This window comes from Tasmannia lanceolata, unplaced genomic scaffold (genome assembly GCF_043159265.1).
Source record: "Tasmannia lanceolata isolate RefF3 unplaced genomic scaffold, GAP_Taslan_0.1 ptg000016l, whole genome shotgun sequence".
Classification (NCBI taxonomy): Eukaryota; Viridiplantae; Streptophyta; class Magnoliopsida; order Canellales; family Winteraceae; genus Tasmannia; species Tasmannia lanceolata.
Window position 1 is genome coordinate 3,977,637 of NW_027518693.1, and position 20,233 is coordinate 3,997,869.

The 20,233-nt window shown below is 36.9% G+C and overlaps 1 protein-coding gene across 2 annotated transcripts; it reads left to right on the forward strand.

Annotated features, from left to right (window-relative positions):
- Positions 1–1,092: 1,092 nt before the first annotated feature.
- On the forward strand, positions 1,093–18,268 carry LOC143848586 (Leucine-rich repeat protein kinase family protein). Of its 2 annotated transcripts, XM_077357550.1 has the most exons (12): positions 1,095–1,439; positions 4,051–4,224; positions 5,279–5,414; positions 5,609–5,680; positions 8,891–9,034; positions 9,663–9,734; positions 9,867–9,932; positions 11,152–11,222; positions 11,494–11,634; positions 12,136–12,477; positions 15,657–16,051; positions 17,739–18,268. In XM_077357550.1, the coding sequence occupies exons 1-12, from the start codon at positions 1,361–1,363 to the stop codon at positions 18,051–18,053; spliced, it is 2,007 nt and encodes a 668-aa protein (XP_077213665.1). In that variant the 5' UTR covers positions 1,095–1,360; the 3' UTR covers positions 18,054–18,268. The 2 variants fall into 2 exon arrangements, with proteins under 2 accessions (XP_077213666.1, XP_077213665.1); XM_077357551.1 differs by lacking the exon at positions 9,867–9,932 and having other exon boundaries at positions 1,093–1,439.
- Positions 18,269–20,233: the final 1,965 nt, after the last annotated feature.

The window sequence follows — 20,233 nt, forward strand, 5'->3', positions numbered from 1 at the left end:
AGAAGGCATTTGGCGGGTGGGCTGTTGCATGTGAGAGCAGCACATGGGCTCACTTTTCAGCAGATTTTGTCTTCATTCACGATGTGTCTGCTCTCACATGCAACAGCTCATCTGCGAAATGCCTTCTGCGATGGACAATAGCAAATCCCGACAGATTTGCTCTTAAGTGTTCTTCAGTTTAAGTTTTGAGAACTGATTTCGGGTCCAAAATTGATTATTACACTCTAAATTTTGTTTAGGCCCTGTTCATTTGAGATTGTGACGACCGATTTAATTTTGAATCCGGTCATAGGTTTTGGGCTCACAATCGGTTGTCACAATCTCAAATGAAGAGACCCTGATGACCTGTTCGTTTCAGATTGTGACAGCCGATGGTGAGTGTCCTGACTGAAGGGCCCTCACCATCGGTTGTCGCAATCTGAAATGAACACGGGCTTAGGGTTTTGAGATTTGATTGTGAGTCAAAAAACTAATTATTGGACCTAAAATTAAGGGCCCGTTCAGATGCTGAGAAGATTTTGATTTTGATTTCTCACATTTGCAGCCATTTTTGTGCATTGTAAATTTGTAATTTGGATTGGATCAAATTCTTGGATTTCTAATTCAGCAGCCGACAGTGAAAAAAAATCAGATTTCTAAATTAGCTGTGGAAAAAAGAAATTGGAAATCCATAGATCCGGCAGTTTCCTTCACCCTCTTTGCTCCTCAACCTCTGCCCTCCACGAAGTACCCCCTTCCCTCTATGTCTCCCTTTACATGAGCTGCCGGATCTATTCATTTTGTATTCAAAACTCAATTCCAAATCCAAATACAAAATGGGAGGTATCCAAACGGGCCCATGTTCAAGGAAGAAAAATTAATATTATTAAAAGCTAAGATAAGTAATTGTCACTGATATTTTTCTGGTCACAAGAGTTCCAAGGCAAGACCTATCAAATAGAGGTTGAGATTTAAGATCATTTAAAGGCGGGACCCACGGACATTGTGGGGGTGTCTCATTGTATTATAATGAGGTCAAGCATTCTTCACATTACATAAGGAAAGTAAGAGACAATTAAGATGATTCAATCTGTGCAATTTATGGGCTATTATTAATCTAACATGGGACCCACATGTTAGACGGTCACGATGAAGCTACCTGCCATCTGAATCACATAAAGAAGCCAATTGGAGATATCCACGTGGCAACCTGTAAAAAATGAGATATCTTGCATCATTCTGCATGTAGATTTGTTAGCCTAAAAAAACCAGGTTAGTGGGATTCTCATTCTCTGTCAAGTAGGAGGCGTGGGCCATCCAGTATTTTTTGAATGGCCGTGGTGGGCCCCATCAAAAGTAGTGCTTCCTTTGCAACGATGGGATGTTTCTTCTTCTTCTTCTCCTCCTCCTCCTCCTCATTGTCTTTGCTCCTTCAATTTCACCTGCAATGGCCAAACAAGGTATGTTGTGTTCTACAGTAATAATCTTTTTAGTTCTGTTCTCTTAAGTTGCACTACAGTCGTTGTTGGGTTGATGAATTGATCTTTTTGATCATATGGGTTATTTTGTTCAAATGGGTTATGGATTTCTATAATGGGTTTCTTTACTTCAGATGGTTTTGTGAAGATTACCTGTGTTAAACATGTTTCTGTTTGGATTATAAGTCTAATCTCTATAGTTCAGAGGATGCTTTATATGAATTACATGTGAAATTGGGTATGTACAAATTGTGCATGTCATTATGTGTTCGATTTTTTTTAAAACCATTATGGATAACTGTCTTGCTTAGGTGATGGTTTCTAGGTGTGTATTTGTGCCTATTCCAGCATTTCCTGAAGTTTCACTGTTAAATTCTATCATCTACATATGTTTTCTAGATTTTACAGTATTTCCACCAAAATTCCTGACGGAAACCAAAGCATTTCCATTTTTGCGGTGACAAAAACTGAAATCGAACCGAAATTTAAAACATTGTGTATGTGTGTGTGTGTGTGGAGGATGGGATGGCCTTTGGCTGCACTCCCTGCATGTGGGCCAGCCAGACGACACATGTGCTCTGACCCATGTGGGTATGCAGCTAGAGGCCATCGTGTGGCAATATTTGGATCCTTTGACATTGAGTTGGAAGTTTGAAATTTAGTTCCCGAAGTATCGAGTCAAAATGTTATAAGAGGTCAAAACTCAAAAGATATGACCAGTTCTTTGAACATTTTATTTACTTTTTAGTTCACTATTACAATTTACTAGGTTGATTCACTGAATTATGGTTTTTTGGCAACTGTGGTTAATCCTCACTTGCTGCATTAATCTTCTCAGCAAGTCGTAGAAAGAATGTTACCACCACAAAGGGCAAGCCTAATTAACACAGGAATATCATATTCGTCCGACTCTCAGAACACGAGGAAGTTTGTGCGAGGCATAATTTTTTTGTTATTGCAAACTGTTAGACGATGTTGGATTAGTGATATAAAATCACTTCAGTTAACTTCTTTAAGTGGGGGCATTCTTGGAATGTGGTTTATAAGCCCACTAAAGAGGGGTTTATCTTTAGTTGAGACTTATTCTAAAGAAGTGAGGTTAATAGCTAGCTTTTCTCTACACAAAGAAAAAAGGTTTATCTCTCTCCAAGGGTTTCTTCTTCTTCTTCTTCTCTTGCAAGGGCTTTGATCCAAGGTTATTGGGGTTCCTTTTATGGTGTTTTTGGGTTTGTGAAGACATTGTAAAGAGGGAGTTGGGTTTTTTCTTGAGCTGTAAGAAGAGGGTGTTGGTGGGGTTTTCACCATTGTTGAGGTAAGGGTTTCAACCCTTGTTTGTATTTTCTCATCATAGATAGTGAGGTTACTTGCCAGATTGCCCGTGGAGTAGGCCAAAGTGCCGAACCACGTAAATCTCTTGTGTCTCTTGCTCTCTTGTTTTCTTTCTTAATTTTACTATACTCTTGATTTGTTGCACACACTTGTTTGGGCTAATTCCGTGGGTTGCCGGAGGCTATTTGTCATTGTTTGCTTGGAGTAGTCTTCGATAACCGGATTTCTAGCGGCGGGGTCCTGCCCCTACAAATGGTATCGAGCTCCAGGGCGTGGTAACGCTGGTTTGCCTCCGAGGGTGGGAATGTCCCTCAGGGAAGATCTCGGAAACCCCGGTGTATTATCTCATGGTTCCCAAGTTGCCGCCTCGCGGAGGGGCAAGATTGTCCATGTTGCTTCTACGTGTGTGTGTGTGGGTGGGGGGGCTGTTTGGGTTCCACGCAAAAGCAAATAGTCCCACATCGGATAAGTGAAGTGGATGGGGATGGGTTACAAGGGAATGGCACCCTCCCTCTAACAGCTAGCTTTTAAGGGTGAGTTCTACCCGGTTAAATTCCCTACAGACGGTATATGGTATTTATCTAATATATTGCTTGTCTAGCTTGTGTTTAGGAGTTCTTTTGATGTGCATAATTGTCATGAATTTGGATACACTTTAGAGAAAAAGCAGTTCCAATGTATGTTTATACTTTAACTTAAAAAGACACTGTAGTACTTATATCTTAATGTGTCATTGAAATCCCATGTATTGCAGATTCCAGATTACTTTAACATTGTTTCCTTAGTATTTCTGCTCCTTTTCCTCTCGTGTCACTGGCTTATGTTTATTTCTGATCTTATTTACATGAGGGACATAAAATTGTTTTTTTTTCTTATATCTCATCTGGTCTTGCAAGTATGTTGGTTTTGGATGTTAAACTTCCAATGGTATGTAATGATTTTGTGAAAACTTGTCTCGTTAGAATCTCTCTACTACAGGATGACCACATAGAAGACATTCAGAATGCAAAGAAACTACTTATAAACTAATTCACTATTGATTAGCATGATAATTAATTGTCTGACTGTTGATTTATTTGTTGAATGAACTATGGTGATCTTCTTTATTATTTCTCAAATGTAAGTTGGCGACTTTAATTGTTCTCTTTCCTTCCTAAGAATGACTATCCACATTTTGAGGTCACATAGAGCAAATGATTTTGGTTTCATTATTATTGTGACAACTTTGTTAACCTTGATTGATAAATTTCTTGTTTTCCCACAGAACAATCAAAACAAGGCAATTGGTGTAAGCTGTCCCTGGATAAGGTTTTAGTGGAAGGAGAATGCAATTTGGCTTTCCAAGTATTCCATTTTTTGTGGGTCTTAATAGTAAGCTGGCTTATAATTGTCGAGTTTGTTGGCTTTAGCCATGCTTCTGCTGGACCCAATTTTGAAGGTACGATGATGTTGTGATACTTTAAACTTTTTGAGATTTATATTTACATATTTATCATTCGTGGTTCACATTGAGTTTGAAATTAGCCAAGTCAGATAATTTAGAATAATGTGCCTGTTATTCTGCAAAGAGTTAGGAAGTGATTTGGCTGATGCTTCCTTCCACAATTAATTTCATGTTGACTGTGATTGTTCACTGGCCATTGTTAATTTCAGTGTTGGATAGATATTGTGAACAATAATTCTTTTTCCTGGATACACTTTATGCGGCTGTAGAATTACACTTTGTGCATCTGTAGCATTACACTCTTTAGTGAAGCACCAAACCAAGGCCTAAGACCGAAAATGACCATTTTTTTCCTTTTCTGTTCCTGGGGCTACAAACCTTGAATTATACTATCATTTAGCAATCCACTAGGTTTAACATTCTTAGAAAAGGCTCAGTGTTATTCATAATCATTTGATAACTTGAAAAGAAAGAATTATCCGACAATGTCCAAACAACCTATATGCTAACCTCATGTGTGACCGAATTAGCGGGGACACAATAATTAGAGACGAACATCTGTTGGAAATCTTTCTTATGAGTGACAATGTAAGGCTAAGAAGTTGGTGGTGAACCACAACCAGGTGGGACGATACACATATTTGTCACCAGTAAACTTGTTCCTTACCGTTAAAAAAAAGAAGAAAAGTGCAACACAGATCAACCTTTAGGAATTTCGGTTAGCTTTCTTTTCAAAGCTTTGTCTATTGGATGTTTATGTGGTTATGTTAATCACTTAATTTGACAAATATTAACAAGAACTAGCCAAGCTTGGAGTTGCTTTACCATACCCTCCAAGAAAGCCCAAAATCTAAGGTTTTATTACCGGGTCATTAAAATAGTGGCATAATAACTAGCTGCCATATATAAATGTGTCTATACTTTACATGGATTATATGTAGGGATATATATAATGGCATCTTGGCATAATAACCAACTGTGATCACATATCTGTCTTCTATTAACTTCATGCTATTGTGTTGATGTATGTGTTTTACTGGTGTTTCAGGAGAAGCATTAATTGACTTCAGGAGAGCTCTAAATGATTCCAGCAAGTCAATTAGCGATTGGGATATTAGTTTTGTGAACCCCTGCTTTAGCTGGTCCCATGTAACCTGTGGGGTTGGGGGGCGCGTTATATCTCTGTAGGTGCTTTCTCTTAAGTTCCATATTTTCTTGTTGAAGCATTTATGATTTCAATTTTATTTGTTATCATTTTCAATATATGGATTATCATATTGCAATGCTTCTTCATATTTGATTGATAGTTTTTTTTTTTTCTGTGGTCTCAATATGTGTATCTTTTGCAGTACTTTTAGTTTGTGACTGATATTTGCAGGAGTTTGGCATCAAATGGTTTTTCAGGAACATTCTCACCTTCAATTACCAAACTAAAGTTCTTGGTTAGCTTGTAAGTTATCATCTTGGTACTGTATCATTTGTTTTGTACTCAGGATTTATTTCTGTAAAATTAATGTGTACCAAATTAAGATGCTCACCTTAATTGGGTGAACGATGTGGCATGAGGGTTAACTGACATGAATTTACGATGATTTCAGCTTTTATTACTGATTTATGCTTTATACCTTTATCTGTTAGGAATGAGTGTTATATAGATTGAAAAAATGTTCTTCCTAACTGTTTCGTTTATTTTTTATTGGTATCTGACATGAATTTTCGGTGATTTCCACTCGTACTACAGATTTATGCTCTATATCTTAACTGTTACGAATGAGAATATTGTATAGATTGAAAAAAGTTCTTCCAAATATGTTGGTTCTTTTTATTGGTCTGTGTGATGAAATTAAAGAAAGCTACTCATATAATAACATTTAACAACTAACCAACAGTCAGAACTTGGAATGCCTTTTGCATTGTTGTACCTTTTATATTTAAAACTTAAACTTAATCAATGTTCACTTAATATGCTAGCATTATTTGGCTTTCTTATTGTTTGGTTTGTATTTTCAGCATGATATCCTTCACATTTGGAAAGTTATGTCGGTTGTGGTTATGCGCTTTTCTTGGATTGTATTTGTATCTACTGGAGTCATTGCTTCCCTTATCTGTGGGATGCTTTGACAGTGCTATGACTGACATATGTCAACCTACTTGTAGCATTTTTTTAGAAAAATAAAATTTCAAGACCATGAATTATGTGGTTAATGGATATTTTTATGGGTTTATTTGAATGAAATTCATGCATGAATTCATCTGTATCACTCTATGAGTCTGTCATGTATGTATGGCATAATATGGCAAGGTTTTAAAGAATAAGAGCACAGAAAAACAAAGCATGCCCGCTAAAAACATACATTTTTCTCTATCAAAGTAGAACATGTAATTGTCCATGTCCATTGAAGTTCAAGAAACTGATACTGATAGCAAATAAAAGCATTGCAAAGCAGAAAAAAAAGACTAAAAAAGATTGACACTAGATCTTATATTGTCCGAAATCAAGTTCCCAAGCATACATATTCAACTTCAAAACATTACAACCCAAAAATAGTGAAGAAGTGGTCACAATCTCAAATAAACTCCACAAAAAAACCAATAGGTAACCTAGATACAATCTGAATGTTACAAGGAATATAGGATACCCATATGCAGCCACAATCCATTCAATGATTGGAACATTATGAGATAAAAAAAGGGAACAAACCTAGTCAAGAGAAAGGGATTCTGTCACCTTGTATTTTAAAGATGTTGCAGAGGTGCTGTTTCTATGGCAAGAGAAAGCAAATAGGGAGTCGAAAGGAAGGAATTCTCCCGCATAATATTTTTTCTTGTAAAGAAATTTGTTTGTTTTCCATCAGCTGTAGCTAGGGAGTCATTAATTGGTGAGAGTGAGTTTCCTGAAACTTTATTTTACAAAAGAGGTTAGATACTAGGGGATATCTGCAATGCGATGGTTCCTGGATGGGGAATTTGTTCAATGGGGTGAGGACGAGAGAGAGAGAGAGAGAGGGAGGGAGGGAGGGAGGGAGGGAGGGAGATTTTCGGCCTTTCCCAAGCATTGAATCATGGAGGCGGAGCAGGGTGAAGGAGGGGGCTGCGCTTTGCACTACTAGAAGGGGAAGCTCGTCTTTTGCTGGTGAAGTTGAAGGTTTTACCACAGAAAACCGTTGTACGAGAGGTGTTTTATTAGTGGATTAATTTGTTGGATATAAAGAATCCATGTAATACCTTCTAAAAAAAGAATCCATCTAACATTTCAGAGGCCAGTACAAAGCACTTTGGTTTGGAGCTACTTGGTAATTTATCACTTACTTTATTTGGGAAGCGGAACTTCAGGGATGACATTGTACAGACCTCCAACTAGGCTAATATGTATCAACTCCCTAATATCTGATGTAAGAATGACACATTTAGAACATTACATACTAATGAAAATTATTCATGCGCCCCATTAAATTCTGCTCTATAATGTCCCAAAATTACTAGAAAGAGCCATTGGATACACCTCCTCTATTAACACTAATGGGCTGTTTGGTTTTCATAAGAGGGATCCTACGCCCACCTGTTTCCCCGCTTATTCTTGTAAAATGCGCAGGAGCATAATTCCAACTCTGAATTGGATTGCAGTCACTCCCATTTTGGGGGTGATGGGATACCCATTCCTGCCGCCCTATCCACAACCAAACATCCTCTAGATACCACTCCTGTATCTTCCTGAGGGTCAGTGTTCCAAGGTTTCCCTAACATCCATAGGAAGTGAAGGAAAATATCCTCTATACTTGGTCTTTCTCCATCCATGGTTTACAAATCAGAGAAGAGAACTGTCATTGCGCCATCCAAATCTTCACCTACCTCGGAAGATGAACCATCAACTGTAAATTTCTTAACTAGCTTTTGTTATCCTCTAGAGGTTGCAGTACAATGGGGGGACTTCATTCTGTGATCTCCAAATCGCAATATGATGGAATAACTTCACATTCTAGTATGCCTACAAATGTATTACTTATTTTTTAGTATTTCTGTTGGCTATCCGGTTCCTGTTTTCTTGTGTAAGCACATTTCATTTGTAAATTAAAATAACAAACTGTTTAGTTCTGTATCCGAGTCCTGTGATGAATTTATTTACCTACTTCATCATAGATTTAGAGTCATGGTCTATCCATCCCAACCATAACCATCATTTTTAGTAGCTTGATGTTGCCCATTTCTTTTTTCTTCTTTAGGTGTTTACTGCACTAAAATTATCTGAGCCATGGTCTATTCGCCGCAACCATTCCCATCATTTTCAGTAGCTTGTTGTTGCCTATTTCTTTTTCTTTTTTTTTTTCTTCTTTAGGTGTTCACTGCACTAAAATTATCTGGAAAAATGTTTATTAGTGTTTTTTCATGTGATTATTCAATCTTCTAAGATATGTTTTTATTTTTTACTAATTTTAATTGCTTTGAGTTTTCAGAAAATGCTCCAAATTTCTTTCGTTACTTAGACTAAATTGTAGCCTGTTAGCTGAAAACTTAGTTAGAGAAGTGTGTTTTTTTTTTTTTTTGTTTTTTTTTTATTTCATGCTATTAGTCAACTTTATCAAGGAAAGAAATATTCTCCTAAATGGTGGTTTGTGAATATCTTATGCTTGAAGCGTGTTCATTCTTTATATATCCTATGCAGGGAATTGCAGAATAACCATCTCTCTGGTATATTACCTGATTATCTCTGCAATATGACACACCTACAGTACCTGAATCTGGGAAACAATAGTTTCAGTGGTTCTATACCAAGTACTTGGGGTCAACTTTACAACCTTAAGCATTTGTAAGCATGCTTATGTACTTGTTAATTGATCTCTGCGATGTTTTACTCTGTATCAGTTTCAACATGTTGCAAAGGTCACCCTTCTAATGTGAAACATCACAACTACAAAGCAAATATTTGTTTAAAGAATCTGCTTGAATTAGGGGTGCAACTTGGGTCTGGTTGGATCGGGTTGAGGCCAATTGTAACCCAACCCGAGATATCATTCCCTCAACCCTAACCCAAACTGGGCCTTGGGTTGAGGATGGTCAACCCTAACCCAACCCGCCTCTAAATCTCTTAACCCTAACCCAACACATCTAACCCAAAATTGGGTCGAGTTGGGTTTGAATTCACCTAGGGCCAAACATAAAAATACAACAAACCAAAGAAAATCAAGATAAAATTAGAGGACAGAGGTCGGGTTCGGGTCGGGTTGCCAAGGCCTCAACCCTAACCCAACCCGAAACTAAATAGGGTTGGCTTTTCCCAACCCTAACCCAACCTAACCCAAGGAAATGCCAACCCATCCCTAGCCAAAATCGGGTAGAACCCATTGGGCTCGGGTTGAGCCCGAATCAAGTTGCACCCCTAGCTTGAATAGTCACTTTTGCATTTCTACGTAAGTAAAATATTATCTGTGATGCAGGGTAGTAAGCATGAACAACTTAAGGGGAGCTATTCCTGATTCAATCACAAATATTCCAGCTTTAACAGAAGTGTAAGAATTATTTTATGTCCTGTTTATGTTTTTGGTAGTTACTGTTATGGATTTTTCATTGGATGCCCATCTTCTTCAAAGTGCATTATTTTGCGTACTCATTTTAATCTTGAAACTTTTTATTGTCCACAGGGATCTTTCTTCTAATGATCTGGTTGGAAGAATTCCCACAAAATTGTTTTCAGTTCCCACATTTAAGTAATTCAAACTCTTAACTCTTTATCTCCTTTTTTTGGGTACAGACTACCATGTGGAAATGATATGACTTTCCCAACTACTATTCTTCTGGTGAAATCAGTTAAATGTTAGACAAACTTTGATTGTGTTGGTGAACTTGTAAAATAGGTTAGTTTCCTTGTTTAGTTATTTGCATTCATGGAATTAAATTCCTTCTCAGTTCTCAGACTGTAAATTTCCTTGTTTTTTTTTTGGCGATGCATCTGTTAAGAATGTGATGGGGCAGATTACTGATGAGTGGCATACTTGTAATAAACAGAAGGTTTAATAGGGTTTAGAGATTATACATAATAAACAAACTGTTCAGCCCTTGCTATTGTAACTTGGCTTTTGCAATTTACCTCTTAGATTGTTCAGCCCTTGCCAATTGCCTAGAACCACGTTCCGTAGAACACTGTGTTACACCATGCTTCAGGAGTCAGGACTATTCTGTTGCAATCAAAACTAATGGAGAGCTGCCAACATTGTCTACATTTACTTCTAGCATTTTGAATCATTTTTTGTTTTTGTAAACACTAACAACCAACTTATCAGATTTTCCCAAACTTAGATCAACTTGCGACTTTTTTATCTGGGCTCCGGCAATACCCAGCCTACCCTTGAAAAGTAAACAGGCTCTATGACCTTATTTACATTTGACATATTAAATAGACATTTGATTTGTAATTGTAGGACTACAAGACTACTTCTTTCGTGTTTATTGTTTGTGAAACTACCAGTTATTCCGAAAGCTTAAGCTGTTGGAGAAGGCGTTATTTAATATTTTATAATTTAACACTCTCCTCACGTGTGGCCCCTCTTTCTAGGGTTGGCCTACATGTGGCACATGTGGCCCCTCTTTTGGGTTTGGCCATTGCATGTGGACTTTGCTATCAAGGAGGTTTGAACCTAGGCATTTGCTCTGATACCATGTGAAACTACCAGTTACTCCAAAAGCGAAGGAGTAACTGATTGTTTCACAATTATTATATCATTTTTAATAGATGTACAATGGGCAATTATTTCCATATGCTTCTAGTCCTAGATATGTTGAATTTTGTTTGCTTACACTTTATTGCCTGAAAAGCTTGTCCAATGAGATAACGGCTTTAGTGTTGTGTCAACATTGGGAACTTACGAAAATGTAACACTTGTCTTTAGTTTATTAGATACTGTGTGACTGACAACATTATTCTTACAGTTTCACAGGAACTCATCTCGATTGTGGCTCTAGCTTGCAGAAGCCTTGTGTGTCAAGCTCTTCAATACCAGGTTTACTCTCTCTACAGCCACTGTGTTTTGTCCACAAGGTTTGAAATTTCAGTTTCGGTTTCGGTTTTGGCCTCAGCCGAAACCAAAATTTTGGTGGAAATTTCGGTAATTTTGGTGTGAATCTTAAAATTTCGGCCTATAAATTTCAGTTTCGGTCCTGGATGAAATCCGAAATTGGAAATTTTGGTATTTCTTCCGAAATTTAAAACCATGTTTGTCCATCCATTTTTTTCTATTCAAAATACTGGCTGGTGAATCAGTAAATTGGCAGGTTCAGTAAGCCGGTTGAAGTTTAGAGTTGTCGTTGGTGGTGCTGTGGGTGGTGCATTTTTATCTCTGTTCATTGGGATCTTCACATATTGGCGCCACCGAGTGCATGGAATCAACCATGATTTCTTTGTTGATGTTGCTGGTAATCTCGTAATTGCCTCTTCTATGAGCCAAATTCTCAACATGAAAATATTTACGCAATCCTTTCTAAATATATGTTTGGAATATCTACCTCAATGCTTCAATTTCATGATTTAATCCATAAATTAAAATTTTCAAATTCCTTATGATATCTGTTGAAAATGTTTTTTTATTGATAATGAGACTGTCTTGACACATGGTAGAGTTCTCTGCTTTTTTATGTGACTATCTGGTAGTGATAGTGAGTGGTTTTCTCAATGTTATTCACTGGATGAGGGAGATTTCACTATTCCAAGTAGGGTTTTGTCCCCTTGAGGCCTTCAAGTATCAATGTGGCTATATTATTCTGACCTAATCCTAGTATCATGTATTTTCTGTTCCCTCTAGTTGAAGATTGCATAAGTACAATTGAAAACATGGGAATATTGATTTATTGAGGCAACGCAACTTAAACCTTCCTTTTCTATTCATCTAAACTTGCCTTTATTGTATGCCACTTTAGGTGAGGACGAATGCAAAATTTCTTTTGGACAGTTAAGAAGATTTTCATGGCGTGACATGCAACTTGCGACCGATAGTTTCAATGAGAATAATGTTATTGGACAAGGGGGCTTTGGGAAAGTTTACAGGGGCGTTCTTTCAGACAATACAAAGGTTGCTGTGAAACGGCTAACTGATTATCACAATCCTGGTGGGGAGGCTGCATTCCTAAGGGAAACTGAGCTAATAAGTGTCGCAGTTCATAAAAATCTACTACGGCTTATCGGACTCTGTACCACCTCTTCAGAGAGGATTCTTGTTTATCCATTCATGGAAAACCTCAGTGTTTCATATCGTCTACGAGGTATGTCCTTTATCATCTGCAAATGCTTTGGTATTCTACTTTTTTCGATTGATCAATAGAGTAGTTTGCAATCAAAATCTGTTCATTATAGAGCTTATCATTTTCATGCTGGTTAATTTGATAATCTTTTGATAGAATATTAAGAATAGAAAGTTTCATTTGTTTAGGATTATTCTTGTTCATAGATTCTTTCATGTGGTTTGGGTCTCTGCCATCCGTATACCTTTTTCAATGCTACATATGAATCTTACTCATAATTTTATTTTATGTTTGAGAATATGCATTGGAAAGCCCACACGGAAATTACATCTCTGCAATTGACTGTCTAAAATACAGAATTGGCCTTAGTTATCAATTCCGTTCCGTTCCGGCCGGAACACACCGGAATTCCAGCTGGAATGGGCGAAACCCCCTATTCCGGCCGGAATGGGGTTGGAAAGTTGGAAAAATAAAAAAAAATCCAAAAAATTACAGAAATGCCCTTATGGCTGTTGGGGAGTGTATTTTACATATTTACCCTCGTTTTATGACGGTGGGGGTGCTGTTTGGAGGGCTATTTTCGTCTTTTTGCAAAAAATTAGAAAAAAATTCAAAAAATTCCAAAAAATTCCCCTCACCGGAGTGGAACAAAAATTCCAAAAAATTTACCATACCCACTGGATTTTTTTCATATTTTTAACTATTTTTTTTTTAAAAAAAATTCCCCTCACCGGAGCAGAACGAAAAGTTTCTAACGAAACGCCGAACGAAATGGCCGAAACACCGAAACGTTCCGTTCCAGTAGCTAAAACGGAACGGCGACCGGAACGGAATTTATAACTAAGGAATTGGCACAATTTCATCACTTCCGAAACTGAGTGAGAGATGAAATTGAAAAATTGAAGAGAAATATACAAGAAAATTTATTGACAATTATGTGAATTGAAAAATTGAGAGATGTTTAGGGAAGATTAAACCACTGTTTAAACTTTAAATTCTTCCTGAGTCAATCATTGATTCCTCCGAGTCGACTCAGTTTTACCTTGGCCCAGTTTCCCTCCAATTTTGAGTTTTTCCCTACCATGCCCATCAAAAACACCATTGACTTGCACGAGTTCATAAGAAGTTGACTGCATTAGTCCTTGTTTTGCCTGAGTCGACTACTTTCTCGGCCGAGTTCGAGTTTTTGAACATCGGACTAAACAAATATTTCATTTGATTGAAATTGAAGTCTCGGAAAAACTCAAAAAACGCCATAAATTCATTAATACTTGAGTAAATAAAAATTCTCAAAACCTTTATAAAAACAAATATATATCCTCTCACGTCACTTGAACCTTACATTTAATCTCCATCATTGATATTTGGAATTTTGATGAAATCTCAAGTGAATTTGATCTTAGGGCGTATCTGGATGAACTAATGGTCATCTTCAGGGCAATGCCCTGGTGGGGGCCACTTACCTAAATACAACCATAGTAATCCTACAGAGCGAGGTCGTAGTGGGGCCCGAATCCGCACCGTCTTAGCAAATCCAGATATGATTGAAGTTGTCCAAAGCAGTAAATAAGATATATGCATGGGCTACCAGCAAGAAAATTGCAGAAACTCAGGACTTGGACTGTTAGTAAGGTTAGGAGCAGATCCAAGAAGATCGTAAGGGTGGAATGGGAACCAAAAACTTTGAAAATAATGTCAAGATTCACAGCTCGATTGGAATTATGAAGCAAGAAGGTATAAAAGAACTGATGGTTTCACTCTCGTAAAAAAGAAACAGATTTTTTTCAAAGAAAACTAACCCACCTTTGGCAGAAGTTGATAGGAAGATAGATTGTTGGAGTCACACCACCTTGGTTAAATGCATCACCCAAATGATTATCAAGGCGTCACACCAAGAATGAGGGACATCACATCCACCAGTTCCAAAATTGCAAACAGATGCTTTTTATCAATTCTTCATTCATTCATGCTCTAAAATGCTTACAAACAACACAGAGGCTTGGAATGCAAAAGACTTTGGAATACCAAGACTCAAAGTGACTAATAACTGCTACAACTGATAACTTTGGAATACTAAATTACTAAAAGGGCACGTTTGGCTTCCAGGAATTGCTCTCCATGATAAATTGGCCTCTCCAAGCGGAGATGAGGGTGAAGTCGGCTAAAGGAAACAAAATCCCGGAAACTAGTGTCTCTGCGATGAGAAGTTGCTAAAAAACCGGAAAGGGTCGATTCGGTTTTGAGTAGAGTTTTTTGTTTCCGGATTTTTAGCACTTCTCATCATCGGAGACTCTAGTTTTCGGGATTTTGTTTCCTGATTTTTAGCCACCTTCACGCTCATCTCGACTTGGAGACACTTTATCATGAAAAACAATTCCTAGCAACCAAACGTGCCCAAAGTGACTAATAACTCTCAAATTCACAGCTTCTAAAGAAACTAAATAACTTAAATATTTTATTAATCTAATAACTTTCAGCATGGAAATCTCCATTTTTGAGAGAGTTAGGATCATCCAAAACGGTTATTTCTGCAGTATGGCCCCTCCATAGTGGCTCGCAGTGGATGAATTCTTTAGACCGTTGAATCATTGATGACCTCATGTACTTCTTCGCATTATTATTTTCTTTGGAAAAGTATTTCCGGTCACTATATATATATATTCTTGCCAATGGACATGTCACCTCAGGCCTGTTCAAGCTCTGAAACCCCATTTCCCCATTCCATTACTTAGAGTTGCTTAGATCTAGAAATTAGGATTTGCTTCCATTTGTATCTATTTTTAGTTGGCTATGCATCCAGAACAAATGGCTGGAAGTTTGATTTTAGTTTTTTACATCACTAAACACATGATCTTCCTGATACTAGGTGTCTTAAAAGATGATGTGTATCCACTTTTTGTAAATTTATATTATCATATCGATGAGCCATTCCATAAAAAAATCTGTGCTCATAGGGATGCCATTAAATTGTTAAGAATCATAAATTACACTGGTATGAATTATTCTTTTCTTGTATTATGCTGATAAATTGTTCTGAGAAAGTTAACATGTACTTCTTGATTGTAGACGGAGCTAACTCAAGTGATCCACAGTTATGATCCTTATGCAAAGTTTTTTATATGAGTACGAGTATATATGAGTATGAGTGATTTATGTACATCATTATTTGTCTAAGAATTTCCTTTTAAACTTATCCACAGACTTAAAGCCAGGGGAGAAAGGTCTGGACTGGCCCACTAGAAAACGTGTAGCTTTCGGTGCAGCCCATGGTTTGGAGTATCTGCATGAGCAATGCAATCCTAAGATTATACACCGTGATTTGAAGGCTGCTAACATCCTTCTAGATGAAGATTTTGAACCAGTTCTCGGGGATTTTGGATTAGCAAAAGTGGTTGACACAAGATTGACTCATGTTACAACCCAGGTGCGCGGAACTATGGGACATATCGCCCCCGAATATCTATCTACTGGAAAATCGTCAGAGAAGACAGATGTGTTCGGATATGGTATCACACTTCTCGAACTTGTTACTGGCCAGCGTGCAATAGATCTATCACGTCTTGAAGAGGAGGAGGATGTTCTTCTTCTTGATCATGTAAGATTTATTGGTTTTCAGAAAGAAGTTGTTTGAATTTTGTTAGCAATCTCCTATGCATGTTTGATTTGTAAGATAGATTGAATAAGTTATAGATTTGTAACTATGCTTGTGTCTTTTAGGGTGCCACATGAGATAAGTACTTGATTTTGGCCTTGTGGCTATCAGGAAAATATGCTATTAAAATACATTAGACATAAGATGCTCACATACTCACTCATGAAATGATTGTTGTTAGCATCCATTATCCTATTTTCTTTTCCACAAAAGTATCATTTCCTTCGATCGGGTAAAACTGTCAAAGATTAGCTACTACAATTGCCCTCACTTTTTTTTTATTAACTACAATCAATAAATCTTAGTTTGGATACTTCCTTCAAGAAACTGATGTGTAGGTCCCATACTTGTAGAACTATGTATAATTCTTGGAAGCACCTGGATTCACGATTATGTGTACTCTAGGATTTAGATTGCAGTACTAACCATATATTGCAAAAACAATTCATATCCTTAGACACTCAACTGGGTCACATCTGACAAGAGTAATTATCTGATGTTGTTATTACTGTTGGACAGTCTATGGTTTGGCCTTTTTGGATTTTTCTTTAGATATTATTATTTAATCATGATCATGGCATGCTGCCACCTCAATTATCATCATGTGTGATCATTATCTTTAACAAAATAGATATAAATTTTCACCTATGATTTTATCTTGTGTCTTAACCAGTGTTTAAAAACTCGTTGACACGTCAAGGAACTCGCCAGAGCCGACGAGGATTTTTCTTGGCCGCGTTCTGCATTGTACCACATCTGTATTCCACGTTTTGCCCTAGAGAGTCAATAAAAACCCCTTTGACTTTCCCGAGTTATGACAGCATCAACCGCATTCTTGGCCGTGTTCCGCATCACATTCGCGTTTTTAAACACTGGTCTTAACTTGTTATGGAAGGTCAATTTTGCTACTTGCATGGGTAAATTACTTAGACACTTTGGCTGCAGGATAAATTACCTATTCCTGTTACCCAGTGAGGAGGCAAACTTGTGCTGTTAGCCATCCTCACCCTGTTAATTAATCCAAATGTGTCATATTAACTAGTCCAAATGCTTAATTGTTGTCCCAGTAATCTTAATTATAAGAAGAGGTACGATTGTAAAAAGCGAAATGTTGCATGTTTAACACTAACATAAGACAAGGACCTTTTGGTTAAAGTAGTATGCTTGTCAGAAAGTGGTGAAGCAAGATAGAGGTAATGGGCTGAGAGGATTCCAATTTGCAATTAAATCGAAGGAGATTAAGATTAGGATTAAGGAGCGAAGTAATTCTTGAAAACCCCAACAACTCACAACTTGTGTAGAAGGCCTGGATGAGTTGACTCTGTCAAGTCGAACGAGTCAATGATATAACTCAAAAAATGTTTGGAGAGTACAACAACTTATATAGGACTACTTTATTTGATTTACAGATGTGGGGCTCAGTTAGGCGTAAAACCAGGTTGACCCAGATGAGATAACAAAAAGGTTTGCCTATAGTTTTTGTTTTGATGTATCTATCCTTTCCACCAATTTTTAATGTATGAGAATAAGAAAATCTCCATTAGAAATTACATTGACAGTGATTTTGCAGCTTTTATGACTTTCACACAATGCTTCAACAATGTTTCTGAAAAATTTCTTGTGCCAACAGATCAAAAAACTATTGAGGGAGAATAGGCTTCATGACATTGTGGACAGCAACTTGAAGCAAAACTACGATCCCAAAGAAGTTGAGATTATCATTCAGGTGGCTTTGTTATGCACCCAAAGCTTGCCTGAAGAACGGCCAATGATGAAAGAAGTGGTACGCATGCTTAAAGGAGTGGGATTGGCAGAGCGATGGGCAGAGTGGGAGCAGCTTGAAGTGATCCGCGATCAAGAGTATTCAGCAATATCTCACCACTTGGTTTGGGCCGACGACTCTACGTACAACAAAGAAGCTATTCAGTTGTCCGAGGCGAGGTAGAAAGAGCTGTCCTGGTGTCTGTATAATATTTGTGAAACTTAGTTATCATAGATCGAGGGTCACTTTTACCAGTAAATAGAGTGGTCTCATAGCCGCTTATGAAAGCTAAAAAGGAAAACATGAAGAAGTTAAGAGCTTGAGATTATGTTGGATTTTGATTTTACTGCTGTATAAGTTATAGTAAAGCTGTATATTTGAAGTGGCAGTTGTTTGTTTAGTGAGAGTAGATCATAGTTCAAGAATAAATCAGTGAGAGATGTTTGAAAATTTCAAGAACAGCTCAGAAAAAGCTTGAGAAATTTTTGGAAAAAAAAAAAACATGGATCCAAAAATAAGAATTTTTTTTTGACTCGATGTGGAAAGAGGTAAGTTGAGAGTTTCAAAACACTTTTCCAACCCAAAATGCATTTGTCTTGAATTTATTAAAAATTTACATTTAATTTAAAACGTTCAAGTTTTCCGAAAATAGTTCAAATCTTTCAATTATCTGCAATTTTTGCCGAATTTTCAATCAATCTCCAAAATTTTTAACTATGGAGTAGTTAGTTATTTCCTTATGTACAAATAATTAAACTGCCCTTGCATGTATGCTTTTATATCACTTTCTAACAAGAGGTTGTAGGTTGATTATAGTTGGATAACATGTCAATAATCTTTGGATTTGAAATTTTTTATCTGTTAGGATAAGTGTTTGCTTGATGGAATAGTGGGTATTTTTTATTTTATTTAGTTGTTGAGAGTTCTCTGGAGTCCTTATGAGGTAAGAGTCTTTAGTTGCTAAAATAAGAACTGTTGTAATCCTTTGAGGCAATCATAGACAATATATTCGGTTCTGCAATGAGGGAATGACTCAAAACCCAATTACTCATCCTGATTACAAATGGGAGCAAGATGAACTAGGCTACAATGACCTTTTCGTGCTATTCCCTTACCACACCATTGAAAGATATCGTATTGAGGGAATTTCACAGTAGCTCAACTAGTGGGTATTTAAGAGTCCATATGACATTGCATATTCTCGATAGGGGTACAAAAGATGTACAAAGATTTGTAGCAGAATATGTTGTTTCTGTTATAAAGGTGAAGCCATTGCCACTCCCAGCTTATTATAGCAATTACCCGTTCTTGATCAATTATGGAAGAAAATTTTCATGGATTTCATCAAAGGTTTACTTGCCTCAAAGAAAAAGTGTGATAATGGTAGTGGTTATTATAGCAATTACCCGTTTTTAAATATACACATTTATAGGTTAAGTATACACATTTCATTGCTTTGGCTCTTTAGGGAGATGATTTTTTCACACTCCCTGTACGATAATGCGCCCCCTTGTAATGTGAATCGTGGGCAGACTACAACACTTTTTAAGTTTAACATCAAATCACGATAAAAAAGGGGGGGGGGGGGGGGGGGGGGGCGCATTATCCTTAGGGGGGTGCGAAAAAATCATTGCCCTATCTTTAAGGCCATGTTTTGATTGCAGCAATTTTCTTGAAAAGTTTGGAAAGGAAAAATATTTCTAAAAGTTAATACTTTTTTTTTACACATGCAAAAAGATAAATTGAACGAACCCTATTCAATTTTTATGTGGAGGAACCTTCAATTTATGATAATATTCCTCCAAGTAAACCCTACGAGTATCATTTCACTCTAAATCAATTACATGGAGTCAAATTAATGTTGTAATGTATAATAAAAAAATGAAAAATAATATTATCATGTGTATAGCAAAAGCTTCCCCAAACAGATCTTAAGATAAGGTTAAACTAAAATAATCTTATTTGCAACTAAGTCTATGCTTCCATGGTAGTAAACTTGAGAAGAAATAGTTGCACCATATTTAATTTGCCACTTAATTCACCCTAATGACTTCATTTTTCGCAATCTAAAAGCCACAAAGCGCCACGTGGGAGGTTCTTGTGCCATGCAGACAATGCCATCTGATGCCATGCATAACTAGGTGACGTGCATTTTCGGCCGTTGAAATTAAAAAAATGGATGATCTTTTCTTTTCTTTTTTTATAATTAACAGGATGGTCTACTTCCAAACCTTAACTTAATATATCTTAATCATATTACAAAAAATAAACATCATAGTTTATAAAGGGAAATGATATATGCACTCTTATTTTGATAATGTCACTCTTATTTTTATTAGTCGCTGTTCTGAATGGTTGTTCAG

Bases quoted from the DNA above. Each gene is read 5' to 3' on its own strand.
- LOC143848586 (XM_077357550.1), top strand. From the start codon at position 1,361: ATGTTTCTTCTTCTTCTTCTCCTCCTCCTCCTCCTCATTGTCTTTGCT. The intron at 5,681-8,890 runs GTAAGTTATCAT...TATCCTATGCAG, and splicing joins CTAAAGTTCTTGGTTAGCTT to GGAATTGCAGAATAACCATC. The intron at 12,478-15,656 runs GTATGTCCTTTA...ACTTATCCACAG, and splicing joins TGTTTCATATCGTCTACGAG to ACTTAAAGCCAGGGGAGAAA.